The following is a 12,601-nucleotide window of genomic DNA, read 5'->3' on the forward strand; positions in this document are numbered from 1 at the left end:
CCAGACCGGGCCTGTACCGCCATGTGCACCGATATACGTGTCCCACAGGCTGCCGGCGGGCCTCACACGTTCCCTCGGACCGCGCCGAGGCTGCCGTGCCTGCTGTGACGCCAGTTGCCCGGGGCGGCGGCCGGGACGCTGCCTCCTCCCCCTTCGGCGCCATCTTCTGACGTCCGTGCGGCGCTGTTTGGCGGTGGGGCCTTCATGGCCATCTGTCAGTTCTTCCTGCAGGGCCGCTGCCGCTTCGGGGAGAGGTGCTGGAACGAGCATCCTCGCGGCGGCGTACGATACGGGCCCTCCGCGACCTCCTACCAAGGTACTCCCGAACGCGGCGGCCTGCAGAGGCCTGCAGCCGCCGGCCTGGCCCGGTGCGGGGACTGAGGTACTTGCTGAGGGCTCAGTGCTCGGCCCCCGGGGCCTGCTGCGGGGCTCCGTGCGGCTGGCGGAGCCTGGAAGCGGCCCCGGTCTTGCGGCTCTTGGCCTGAGCTGTCGGCGGTAGTGCCTGCGGGGCCGCTTGTGGGGTTGGGTTCTGGCGGAGGTACCGCAAGTTGTGCCACGGGAACGGAGGAAATAGGCCAGTAACTCCGGAAACTTCGCTGATAGGAACAGCACCTGCGCCTTGTACCCTTTGAAGGGTAGCTTAGTTCGAATGGGATACGCGCCTTTGGAAGCTTTTGGTACGCGAGAGGCGTGATGGGGAGTAGAGGGATACAGTCGTGTCAGGACAGTAACAGGGCTGCCGTTGCTCATCACCCGCTGAAGGAGGAGCAGGAATTGTCTGTCACACAAATGGGTCCAGGGTCTCAAAACTTAACTTGGGAGGTCTTAGCTATGCGCAGAGCTTCAGCTGTAACAATGCAGGCAGGAGCCCTTACTGTAAAGGTACTGTGAGTTAAATTCAGTCTTTTCCTTCTGGGGTAGTTACTTTATGGAACAACATAAGCGAAACTGAAATAGTCTCTTTTCTGCAGTGCCCCGTGTTGTTGGTATGGTGATGTGAGGTGATGGTATGGTGATGATTCTTTACTTCTGATACCAGAACTAACCAGGGTAATGCACTACGTTAAGCTTACTTAATAATCAGGTTAACTCATTAGGAAATAACCTACTTTTTCCTTTCAAGCATCTGATTGCCAGCATAAAAATAATTATACTCACAGTTTTTGTTGATGTTATATTGCTTAATACCTTAATGATTTTTAATTTCTGTTGTTTGTTTCTCTTTTAATTGGAAGGTACAAGCAGAGGAGGATGGGGTAGCGCTAACCAGAGACACACCAATGTTATCCAGCCATCTACCTTTAAGTCTAATGTGTGGGGTGGCAGCAGAGATTATGGAAGAGGACTTTCTGCCTCCTCTGGCTTTGGATCATCAGGGGGCAGCAGCGGAAATGGGGACTTTTCACAGAACAGATTTTCTGTATTAGTCAACAGTCAAAACATTGCTGATGGCTACAAAGATGAAGAGGAGAGACTTCTGTAAGTTATAGTCCTGTCTTACTAAAAACATTTATAATGAGCAGTTTGAAAGCTTACTGACTTATTAGGAATAGTATGTGTAGAGGACATGATTGTGAGGAAGAAAGTGGGATGTGTAAAAAGAACCATAGAAAACATTGCTCCGTTTGGTTCTCTTGAGTTATGCTGGCGTGGGAAGAAAGCAATCCTTGTTTTGAACCTGGATTGGGCAGCTGGACAACTGCATATTACTAAGGTGGCATGGTGTTTAAGTTGTGGGCAGGAAGATAAGGAAGGAAACAAAGATGTCAGTACTTAAAAAGAAGGGGTCGGAGCCCCTTGGACAGCATCTCAACCATTAAAAAAACAAAGCACAACACTCTGAGAAAGTGAACGATTTATCTTAGTTTTCCTGACAATTAAGATAACAAATTGTTCTGCCATTAGTAAAACTATTGAAACCTGGTTTCCCATGCATCTATTTTTGAGTTAATTGAGAGTGACTGGGAGGTTCAAGATGATTACAGAGCAGGTGATGAGGAGCAACAAGCAGTGTTGCTGATTTCCTGAAGAAGCAAGGTTTTGGAACCACTTTCCATTGTATTTTAAGATACATTAAGAAAATGCTTAACAGGTTACTTATTCACTTTCTCAAACATGAATGTATGTTGTGTTACAAACATCCAAAATACTTAGAATCTTTGTTACTGTGTAGCCATCTGCTTGTCCAGTTCAGTTTTTCAACCATTCCTTGTTGTTTACATTTGGATTTACTTTTGCTGATGTAGCTTCTATTTTGCAATGTCTGGATTATTACACTTCCGATTCTTTTCTAAAAACTTGCATAGAATGCATCACTTTCCCTTTTTTCTTCCCTGATTTTTGCTATTTAATAATGTGCACACTCCTCTATATTGTAAAATCAACCAGTATTGAGAAGGTTTTAAATTCTGTTGTGATTTACAGCTTCAGGGAAATTCTGTGACATCATCTGCCATACAAGAACTAAAAATACATTGCCTGTTTTGGGATTTATTTTTTCTTCTTTGAAGGCGCTGTTTGATTTACTTGCAGTCAGATGATAAAGAAAATGCTTTGTAGGGACATTTATGTATCTTGCCACATAAGTGCTTTTTTTTTTTCCTACAAACAACTGAGTACTTCTCTTGTTCATTCCCACTAGTGTCTTTCTTCATTAATTTTCATGGCAGCAGGTATTTGAATCTGGCTTTGGATTTAAACCAGGCAGTTGCTTCTGGTGGTATTGTTTTGACCATATATTTTCACCTGCATCTGTGTTTTTATTTTGTTTTCTAGTGAAAGTGTAGTGAAAGACATGGAAACTTGGGAATCTTCAGGACAGTGGATATTTTCGTCGTATTCACCAGTGAAAGAAAAGCTGAATGTCTCAGGTAATATTTTTAGTGTTGCTATGTATTGCTGCTGTTTAGGATTTTTTTTGTCCACACTGTTGTACCTCTGCAGAACCATTTGCAAGGTGGTGATTGGCTTTGTGGTAAAACAGAAAAGAATGTTGGATTATGGCAAGCTCGTTTTGGACATTCACATATTTGAGGTTCTGTAATACATCCTTTTTGTGTCCCTAGCTGTGACTGACTTATTACAGATAATGTACCATGGCATATTTCTTCATACCTATTGAGGAACTGCCCTCAGTATTTTCTTGGAGAGGTTTTTGATTATCCTTTTCTTACAGGCTTTCAAGATTTCTCGCCAGAAGAGTTGCATCTGGAGTATTATAACTGCAGAGCAAACAATAACATTCAAAACTATGTAAGTATTTTAAAAATGCTGACTTGTGTAGACACATTTTGGGGTAGGACTTGTTACTGTTCAAGTGGCAAATCTCGACTCATTTAATTACCAAACTCTAGCAGATTATGAGAATGCCAAAATGTTTTTAAATTACTGAGCACCAAATAGAATGCGAAAATAGCTGCTAGTCTGTATGCTGTACCATAACTTCCTATTTCTGTCTGACAGCACAAGCTCAAACTGTCAGATCTGAGCTTCTAAAACTGGTGGCCTAGTGTCTTGACACATCAGCTCTACAGGAAGTGGTGGCAATAGACTTTTAGCTAGTTTCAGATAAGTGTGTGGTCTTTTCTCAGTCTAGACATTGCTTGACCTAGTCATGTTCCTGCTTTTGTGTATTATTTGTAGTCACTTGAATACTGTCTCAAAAGTTTAATACTGCATGTGCTGTTAGTTTGATTGTTACAGCTGGTTATATAGTGCTGTAGGTAGAACACAGGGAAGTTTATTTGATCTTGTTATTTTACATACCTTTGTTGCAGGAGATTAATGTGGAAAATAGATAATTCTTTAATGGTGGTATAAACATTTCTAGAGAAGAAGTAACATGTATGTTTTTAAATAAGTGTATTTAAATTTATACATATTGTTCCTCCCGCATAGTCCCATCAATATCAAGGAAGCTAGCAGAGTTTAATGTTGTGCTAGGGAAGGAATTAGGCTGCTTAATAGATGAAAGTACAAACTAACTCAAGCTTCAATGCACTCTTTCCTCTTTTCCATGGTTCTGTATTACAGAAGGAATTGCTGTTGTCACCACTCTTGCTTCATGTGTTTAGAATTATCCAAATTGCATTTTCAGAGACAGGAGATAAAGCTAAAAAAAACCAACCCAACAACAAACCTTCAATTAAAATGAACTGCAGTGATTTAACAGTACACTCTGCCTGGCTGTTAGCAGAAATTTTTGGTCTCATTGAAGCACTAAATGCAAGTCTCAATGTGTAGTTGAAAACTGTATGATACAGTTTTGTTGCAAAGTGTTTTAAGTACTTGTCTTGTACAAAGCATGTTTCTATTCTTAAGCTGGGTCAGAATCTAAATTTTCCAGTCTGTTGTGCAAGAGCTGATGCCAAGCAACATGATCTTCCAGCATGTGCCTAGACACAAAAGAATTACTGATGTTTGTGATGTAAGATTCTTTTGAAAAATTAAGGAATTTATTTGCAAAAAGATAACTTGTTCCACTCTTACAGGCATTTAGGGCACTCTTATGTTTTATTGTTTATTTTTTAAGGAAAATTCATTTAGGCCAAGCTTTGAATAAGGTGTGTTGATAAATTTAAATATAGGAAATTCAGATTAGGAATTCTTGGAAAGTTATTTTTAAGACATTCCAGTTTCTTGTTTAATACTTTCATCATAGTTACCAAAACATAGGCACTATTTATTGGTAGCATATATTCTGTGCGTTAGTCAGTTGGATTACATGAAATGAGCTGATTTAAATTAAGGACTTAAAATATTCAGCTTTGCAAAATTTAAGGTTGGTTCTATTAAAGTGTTTAAATTACAATATTATGAAAGTGAGCTTAATGAGCAAGTACATAAGTGTACAGGCCAGAAATAAAGCAAGGATTGAAAAGTTTCTTCACATATACTTAAAACTTATATATTTAGTGTGTGGTTTGTTGTTGAGGTTTTTTTTTCCCAAGTGCCTAATAGAGCTAGTGATAGAACTTAGATTTAGAAAGCCCAAGATTCTTTTTGTAATCATACTGCTATGTAAAGAAAGTTGATTTAAGGGCAATAGTAAGAGAATTTAAAAGACTTCTATGTTAATATAACAAATATTGCAGCTCCTCACCTTGAAGTTTCAGGAAAGCAAAAATCTTGTCTTCTTGGCTTAACAAAATTTCTAGAAAATTTCTTTCAGTTCAGTTGTCAGATCACTCTTTATTTTCTTTTTTATTAAGTCTTCACCACTAATAAAAACATGCTTTTCTTTTCCCCCTTTTTAGATAAATTCTGTCCAACAGTTAGCAGACCAATGGAAAACTCGGCTGCTCCAGTTGAAAGTTTTAAATGCATCAACAAAAGCAGCCTTGGTAAGTCCTAACGAAAGGTAAAATATATCTGTTCCTGATGTCATCTTTTTATTAATCTTGGGCAAATGTGGTTGGTTTAGATTCATGTTTTTTTAGACGCATCCTACTAAACTGTCCTGCAAATTAGCATTTGCATTTTAATTTCTGCTAAAAAGATATCTAAGACATGGTAGTTGGAATATGCCACTTTGTTTTTAATAAAGAAAACTTGCAAATATTCCATACAATCAAAGTATTTAACTATGCTTCTACTGCCTCTATAGAAATAGGTAGTAGGTATTGCTTTGAAGATTGCAGGATACTCTTTTACAACCACATATACATGATTCTTCTAGGGCATCCTTGTTTGCACCTAAATAGCTGAGACATGACGGTGTCTAATTCCTACATTCACTGTCAATCTATGAACTGTTCTGAAAATGTCAGCTACGATGTGTTATATTCTGGTACTTGTAGCCGTGAAAAAGCACTTGGTGTGAAAGTGTTTGGTGACTGGTGGCATGAAGACCTTGACAGTAATCTTAGAATGCTCCTGGGAACGTTAGAGAAGGTAGAAAAGGTGTAAGGAGGAATTACATAAGAAAATAATAACTGCAGTTTGAAAACTGCCCCGTCTGTCCATCTGTGTGATTTTGTAGGTATAGGAACGTGACTGAATATTCTAGCACTGCCTGAGCCAGGTGAACATGAAAGTCTGTGAATGCAGTTTTGGGTCTTAACTCCACCTTTCTCTGGAGTTATGAAATTCATGAATTTCAGGCAGATATTGTAAAACCCTTTAGTTAACTAGGGAAAACGGTGAGTCAGGAGGGTTCCGTGTTAGCAAGGCAGCAGCTGCATCCCCAGGTTTGAAATACTATCATTGCAAGCCATATGAAAGCAACCATAGCTTAAGGTTGGGATCTGATCATGTAGATGTACAGTAAGAGGCTAATATCCACCCCACCATTTTTTCCATGTGCTGATTTTGACTATTCTAAGGTATAATCAGCAGACCAGACCAGAATTGTCCTCCAGGCCATCTTAGGAGAAATAGAGCGTTTTGGTAATGCGAGAATGAGAAATTGGTAAGCTAGGTGGGAGAGAAACTGGGTAAAATTCAGAGATACAAAGAGTCATTGGTCCTGAGAAGGTGATAACACTCTCATGAATCTAGATGTGTCAGAAGAGAATCCTGGGGTTAAAGACAGTATTAAGTAGCCAGGGAGACAGAATAAGTTGATTTAAGTGGAATATGCAGGATGTGCCTGAAGTTTCAATAGTATGATCATCCTGCCTTGGTATTTTCAATGCTGAAGGTGAAAGAAGCAAGGTGAGAGAACAAGGTAAGTCAAAGCAATGATATACGGTCATAAAACACTCGCTGAAATATGTAAAAGATGGGAACAAGAGCTCAAATTGGTGTTTGAGTCACTGTCTGACAGAAAAAGCCTATAAACTGTAATATGTTTGTGTTTCTGGAGAGTTTTAGAGAGAACAGTGTATAGGCGCAGAGCATTTTGTTGATCGCTGCAAGAGCATGCAATTGTGATGGAAGTCTTCAGTGTCTAAGTTGTATTAAGTTGGACTAGGCAACTATATTTTTGCTTCAGGTATTCATTGAAAGACATTTCCCTGTTTTGGAATCTTATTTTCATTTATATATTTGTAATTTTTTAAGCTATCCGAACTAAAGAACACAGTCACTCAATCGTTGCCTGCCTTTGGATTTGGAGGACAGCAGTCGTTGAGCTTTGGGTTGTCAAGTAAGTCCCCGCATTAAGAGCCAACAGTTAAACACTGAGTTTTTCTTCTGCATTATTGAAATACAGCAGTGGTTAGTTCCACAGATGTGCTCATTCTAACATTTTTTTGTATCAACTTCATAATTGCAGGCTTTCCTGTGATCAGCAGCAGTAGCAGTGTTAGCAGTTTCTCCTTTAAAACAAGTTCCAGTCTTGTCAATGCATCGTCTGGAAACACCTCTGCTTTTGGGAGCTCTTCTGGTGGTTGTAATCCTCCTGCATTTGGTGCGACATCCTCTCTTAGTGGATCCCAGTCTGCTGGTTTTGGCAGCCCAGCAGCTCCGTCTGCAGCCTCCTTCTCATTTAAAACTTCTGAAAAAACTAGTGGTTTTGGAACTTCTGGGTTTTCAGGGTTTGGCACTACTTCTGCTGTGAGCTCTTCAAACATCACTCCACCTAAAGTCTTTGGAGATTTTAGTGCACCAGTAGCAACTTCTCCCTCACATTCAGGCAGTACTCTATTTGGACAGACCGCCAGTGACTCTGGACAGACCTTAATGTCAGCGCCTTCTGCAGTCACAAACAATACTTCATCAGAAAAGTTATTTACACCAAAGAGCGAACTGTCAGCTGAAGACTTGAAACAATTTGAAGCAAAAAAGTTTACAATTGGAAAGATTCCTCTTAAGCCACCACCATTAGAACTCTTAAATATTTAGAACTTTTAAAGTTTATTCTGAAATTACATGGTTTTGTTACTTCTCCGATACCTCACTCCACCGCTTTGTGATTGAATAATGAAATAGAGTAAATCCAGCTGAAAACAAAGTTGAGTTTTTGTTTCTTCTCCATGTCTTCTGCAGTGATAAACTCAAAGGTACAAACATTACAACACTATTTTATAGTTTCTTGGTTATTTTGGAATGTACCTTTTATGTTCCAAGAAATGAACTAATGAATATTTTAAGTTCCCTTTTATATTCTGTACTGTGAAATTCTGGTCAAAAACTATATTAAGAAGGCTTTGTCAAAAGTGTGAGTGCTTTAGTTAGATATTCGGAGTCTACTGTGGATAGAATGCTAGAAAGAAACAGCTGCACTGCCAGACTGCTTGTTGTTGGACCACTTTGTCATTTGCCTCTTACTTGGTGCAGCTTTTGACAACTGTGTTTGGAGAGAGGGCTCCTATGTGGTCTCTACCCAGCTACATCTTCCTCTCACCCAGGAGTCCGTTACCTGTCCCAGCTGATCTAGTTCAGCTAGTGTTAGCTGTTCTGCTTCAGGTCATAATGCACACATTAGTGTAATACAGTTAGGGGAGGGCAGCCTTGAAACCATTCATCATGAATAAGGAGCTTGTGGTTTGCTGTTTTGCCACCTCTTTGATCAAACTTTGCAAGCAATTGTAAAATCATGCCCTACACGTATGTGAATTGAGAACCAGACAACAAAATTCTGTCAAAATTGATGGGTGTGTATATTGGCTTTAGTGATATTTTGCCTAGATGCTGTAAAACAGGGGTCAGAAATTTTCTAGAAAGGGTACAAAGCCAGGTGAAGAGAACATTTGTTCTTGACCAGGGCCCTCCCAGTAGTGGTTTAAAATTACTAAACCTCAAGAGAAAAGCAAAAGTTTACTCCAGGATCTACATAAATAAATTGATTTGTCCCTTTAACACTTGAAGATAGATAACTTTTCAGTTCTTGCTATGGACCCTGTGGTCCTACTTAAGACTTTGCTATATCTGTGCTTCCTACCAAAGGTCCAGAATGCTAAGATAGTGTGAATGAATTTAACTTTTAGAATGATAGGCCACGTGTGGGTGCTGCAGGTGTCATAGAAATCCAGGTGCCTCAGTCCACATGCTCAGTGTAGATGTTATGTTACAATACTGGTTTGTTTATATGAATTTTTCTGGTGATTGTTTTGTAAATGAAATAAAGCATCTGGTTTTTATTATTGTTGGTAGTGACCCAGGGCAGGCTTCCTGCAGCTCACAAACAAAATACTGGTACACTAGCCCAGAGTTCCATTTAATTCTTATGGAATGTGTTTCCAAGTGAGATCTCCAGAGCAAACTAAGACAGGTACATCTGTCAGGGCTCACTCAGCTTACCTGGATTTTGACACAGGAACTGAGGACCATACCAAAATCTGTATTTGCATAAATCCCATCTCTTTACAGAAGTTGTTAAATAAATGTTTACAAAAGGGAGTTTAACAACAAACAAATACATTTGTGGCTTGTCAGATGAATTCCATCACTCCATGAACTCATCCTATTACACGCTATATACACTTTCCCCTGTTTCATTCGTGAAGCTTTAGTGATTCTCCAACCCAGCTACCATGACTTTTAAAGTTCCTATAATTTTTGTTAGATTAAAACAGCATTCTAACCTGGCAAGAGTATATTTTAGGGTAAAAGTACAGAATTAAGCATTGCTAATAAACCTGAAGGATCCCTTGGCATGTTTTAGAGGACTGTGAATGGTTTTGCCTTACATGTAAAGTAGTAATAATTTTTAAGTCACCTGTGCTTTTTCTCCTGATCTTTTATTCCTAATGACCATTCTCTTGAATGACTACTTTAACAAAGAAAGAGAGCAACAGTCTTAAGTCCCAGTTAAGGACAGACTACCTCTGGTGAATGCCCAGGCTAAGTTGAAGTGTCTTTATGCGTAAGGCCGCTGCAAGGTTTTTGAGCTGCTGTACCTCACTGCTGCTGCTTTGTTACACAAGAGCTTAAAGCAGTTTGCTTTTGAAGTGATGAACTGAAGCCTTTGGTCTTTCTTCAGAGTAGCTCAGTAGGTCATTGCTGTTAAGCTGTGCCAAGAGCTTTCAAGGCTCAAAAATGTGCAAGAGCTTTTTTTAAATGGAAGAACTTAAAAATTGTAAGAACATAAAAAATCTGGATAATCTACTGTACATGCCCAAAAGAACACTGCCAGATCTTCTCAAACATGATTCTAACCTACAGCAGAGAAGATAACTTTGAAGTCTTACTGCAATTAAGAAATAGAATCATAGAATGGTTTGTGTTGGAAAGGACCTTAAAGCTCATCCAGTTCCAACCCCCTGCCACAGGCAGGGACACCTTCCACTAGAGCAGGTTGCTCCAGGCCCCAGTCCAGCCTGGCCTTGAACACTGCCAGGGATGGGGCAGCCACAGCTTCTCTGGGCAACCTGTGCCAGCACCTCACAGCAAGGGAGGTATTCCCAATTTAGGTTTGTTTTTTAAATGCATCTTTTTTCTCACCCTCAGAAAAGAAAAAAAAATAATCAGTATTGCAGAGATACTGAGAGTCGGTGTTTCATCCCAAATGGGCTTCTGACCATCTCAAAAGATAGCAGAGAGCAGTGTGATGCAACTTAGCTAGCAAAAAGCAAGCTGTGTATTTGGCTGCAGAAGTAGCAATAAGGATAGGATAGAACAGGAAGAAATGGTATTGTTCTAGTGGGGCTTACTAAGCTTCAGAAAATAAGCAACAATTTGTCAGTAGATCAAAGCAATCTTTCCCAATATTTGTACTAAATTTCCTTTTTTGTTGCTGTTCTGCTGTTCATCCTGTTCTGCTTTTGGTGTATTTGATATCAAAGTTGCTTGCAAGTACAAAGGTAGCTAAATAATATCTTCCTTTTAGCTACAATCTTTTCATTTTTCTTAACTTTTCCTTTTTGCAACTGCTTTTTTGTTTGACATATGGCTGCTTTCCAGAAAGTCATAATACTCTGGTCTGGCATATAAAAACGCAGTAAGGTGGCAGCAAACTCACAGATCTCACTTACTGTACTTCATTTTAGAACAGGAAACAGGAGATGAATATCCAAGCAAAGAGGTGTAACGTGTCCCGATCAGTACAACATGGTCTGTGAAATGGGCTAGAACATTCAAGCTCCATGTGATATTTTCAAGTACTTCCCTTACTTTGAAATAACAGGATTTATGAGTCACTGAAATTCCTGTGGTGTGGTACCAACAATTAATTTGAAGAATGATTTGAAGTTTTGGTTTCCAAGAGATCCTGGATTAATCCTCAGGCAGCAGCACTTGAGATTGGCTGCATGCAAGAGAAAAACCCTCCACTACCCCAGCAAAGGAAGCAGCCCAGTATCTAGCAAAGGGAATTTTCTCTGCCCTTTTTCCTCCAGGTGATGGTAGCAGCACAGGGGGATCTCAAAATACAAGCTAGTAGCAGAGAAGAGAGGAAAAAGGGAAACAAGCCTCAGAAAGCATTACAGTTCTGTCTTAAATATCATAATAACCCTGTGCTCTGTAGTTTCACTACATGCAGCAGAAAGTGGCAAGGCAGCCTTACACTGAAGAAAGATGAACTGCAAATAAGCTTCAGAGAATAAAGCTAAGGGTATTGACAACAATAAATTAACCACAGCCAGCACGATAAGGAAAGAAGAGCTTTCACAAACGTGTCTGGGGGGAAAGGAATACAAAAAGGCCTATTAATACAGGAGCACTGAATTGAGATTGATAACTCTGAAATGGAGGAAATCTAGTTAAAAACACTTGGAATGAGGGGCAGTTGAAAATCAATAAGGATGAAATGCAGTAGCTGATAAAAGGCAAGTAAGAACATATTTGTGAAATGTGAGCTTACTGCAGCACAGCAGGAGTCCAGATAATCTACTGTACGGGTCAGCAAGGGAATCAGCTAATGGACTTGCTATAGTTCTGGTAATTATTCAGATAAGTGATAGAGCACCAGGGAAAACGTACTTGTTCTGCTGATGGTTGCAAATACTTTGAGAAGATTCTAAAGACATCATCTGGTAGCAAAGATGTAAATTTTCTGTATCAAACACCTTACTAAAGGGTAAGGTGTTTGATACAGGCATTTACAAGGTGAAGGACGTTAGCAGTGATTAGGGTTAGTGATTAGCCATAAACACTGACAACTAAGTGAACGCTTTTTGTTTATACTCCATCTAATGTCCTGATGTAGAGGGTAAACTGTAATTTGTATTTACCTGGCCCACAGAGGAGGAAGAAAGCCATAGGTAGTGTTTAGACAATATGAGTACATATCTAATTGTATTTGAGCTCGTATACAACAACTGAAGATGAAAATTAGACTACTGGTATTCAGAAAGACAGAAAACTGTAGAGTTGAGAAGTACCAACAGTGAGATATGAAGCCACAGTGGCTTAGATCAGTATAATGTAGTTTGAGATGTAGGGATCTCCTACAGCTGTGCTAATGCTGTGCTTGGTTCTGAGCACACAGTTGCCAGAGCTGCATGACGAGTAGAAGGAGATTCAGAGGGCAGGCAAAGCAATTGGAAAGGAGGATTTAGGCAGAAACTTCAGAACTGAATAATTACTACTTGGTGAAAGCATTGGCTGTGGGATGGAATGACTGACTTATTGAAAGGGTACCCTCTCAAAAAGGAGGAAATGGGAAACTAGGAAGCAGAATATTGTGGTACTTGCTTGGAGGTGTCTTGAACAGGAAGTTTCCCACCTGGGAAAGTCCTTTTCTTCCTCTGTTAAGGTCTGGCCATGTCAAAACCAAAAC

General features: G+C 39.9%; 1 protein-coding gene across 3 annotated transcripts; it reads left to right on the forward strand.

The window, feature by feature from the left end:
• Positions 1-109: 109 nt before the first annotated feature.
• On the forward strand, positions 110-8,033 carry NUP42 (nucleoporin 42). 3 transcript variants are annotated; one of them, XM_057425783.1, is made up of 7 exons: positions 110-316; positions 1,236-1,479; positions 2,776-2,870; positions 3,176-3,252; positions 5,256-5,342; positions 7,003-7,087; positions 7,217-8,033. In XM_057425783.1, the coding sequence occupies exons 1-7, from the start codon at positions 205-207 to the stop codon at positions 7,783-7,785; spliced, it is 1,269 nt and encodes a 422-aa protein (XP_057281766.1). In that variant the 5' UTR covers positions 110-204; the 3' UTR covers positions 7,786-8,033. The 3 variants fall into 3 exon arrangements, with proteins under 3 accessions (XP_057281766.1, XP_057281768.1, XP_057281767.1); XM_057425785.1 differs by lacking the exon at positions 7,003-7,087 and having other exon boundaries at positions 7,217-7,366; XM_057425784.1 differs by lacking the exons at positions 3,176-3,252; positions 7,003-7,087.
• The last annotated feature ends 4,568 nt before the right edge of the window (positions 8,034-12,601 follow it).

Source organism: Pezoporus wallicus, unplaced genomic scaffold, assembly GCF_028554395.1.
Source record: "Pezoporus wallicus isolate ANWC-B61680 ecotype Strahan unplaced genomic scaffold, APGP_CSIRO_Pwel_v1 contig_7820, whole genome shotgun sequence".
Lineage (NCBI taxonomy): Eukaryota > Metazoa > Chordata > Aves > Psittaciformes > Psittacidae > Pezoporus > Pezoporus wallicus.

Excerpts from the sequence above, each read along its gene's own strand:
- NUP42 (XM_057425783.1), top strand. The coding sequence starts at position 205 with ATGGCCATCTGTCAGTTCTTCCTGCAGGGCCGCTGCCGCTTCGGGGAG. Across the intron at positions 2,871-3,175 it reads AGAAAAGCTGAATGTCTCAG|GCTTTCAAGATTTCTCGCCA; the intron begins GTAATATTTTTA and ends CTTTTCTTACAG. Across the intron at positions 7,088-7,216 it reads GTTGAGCTTTGGGTTGTCAA|GCTTTCCTGTGATCAGCAGC; the intron begins GTAAGTCCCCGC and ends TCATAATTGCAG.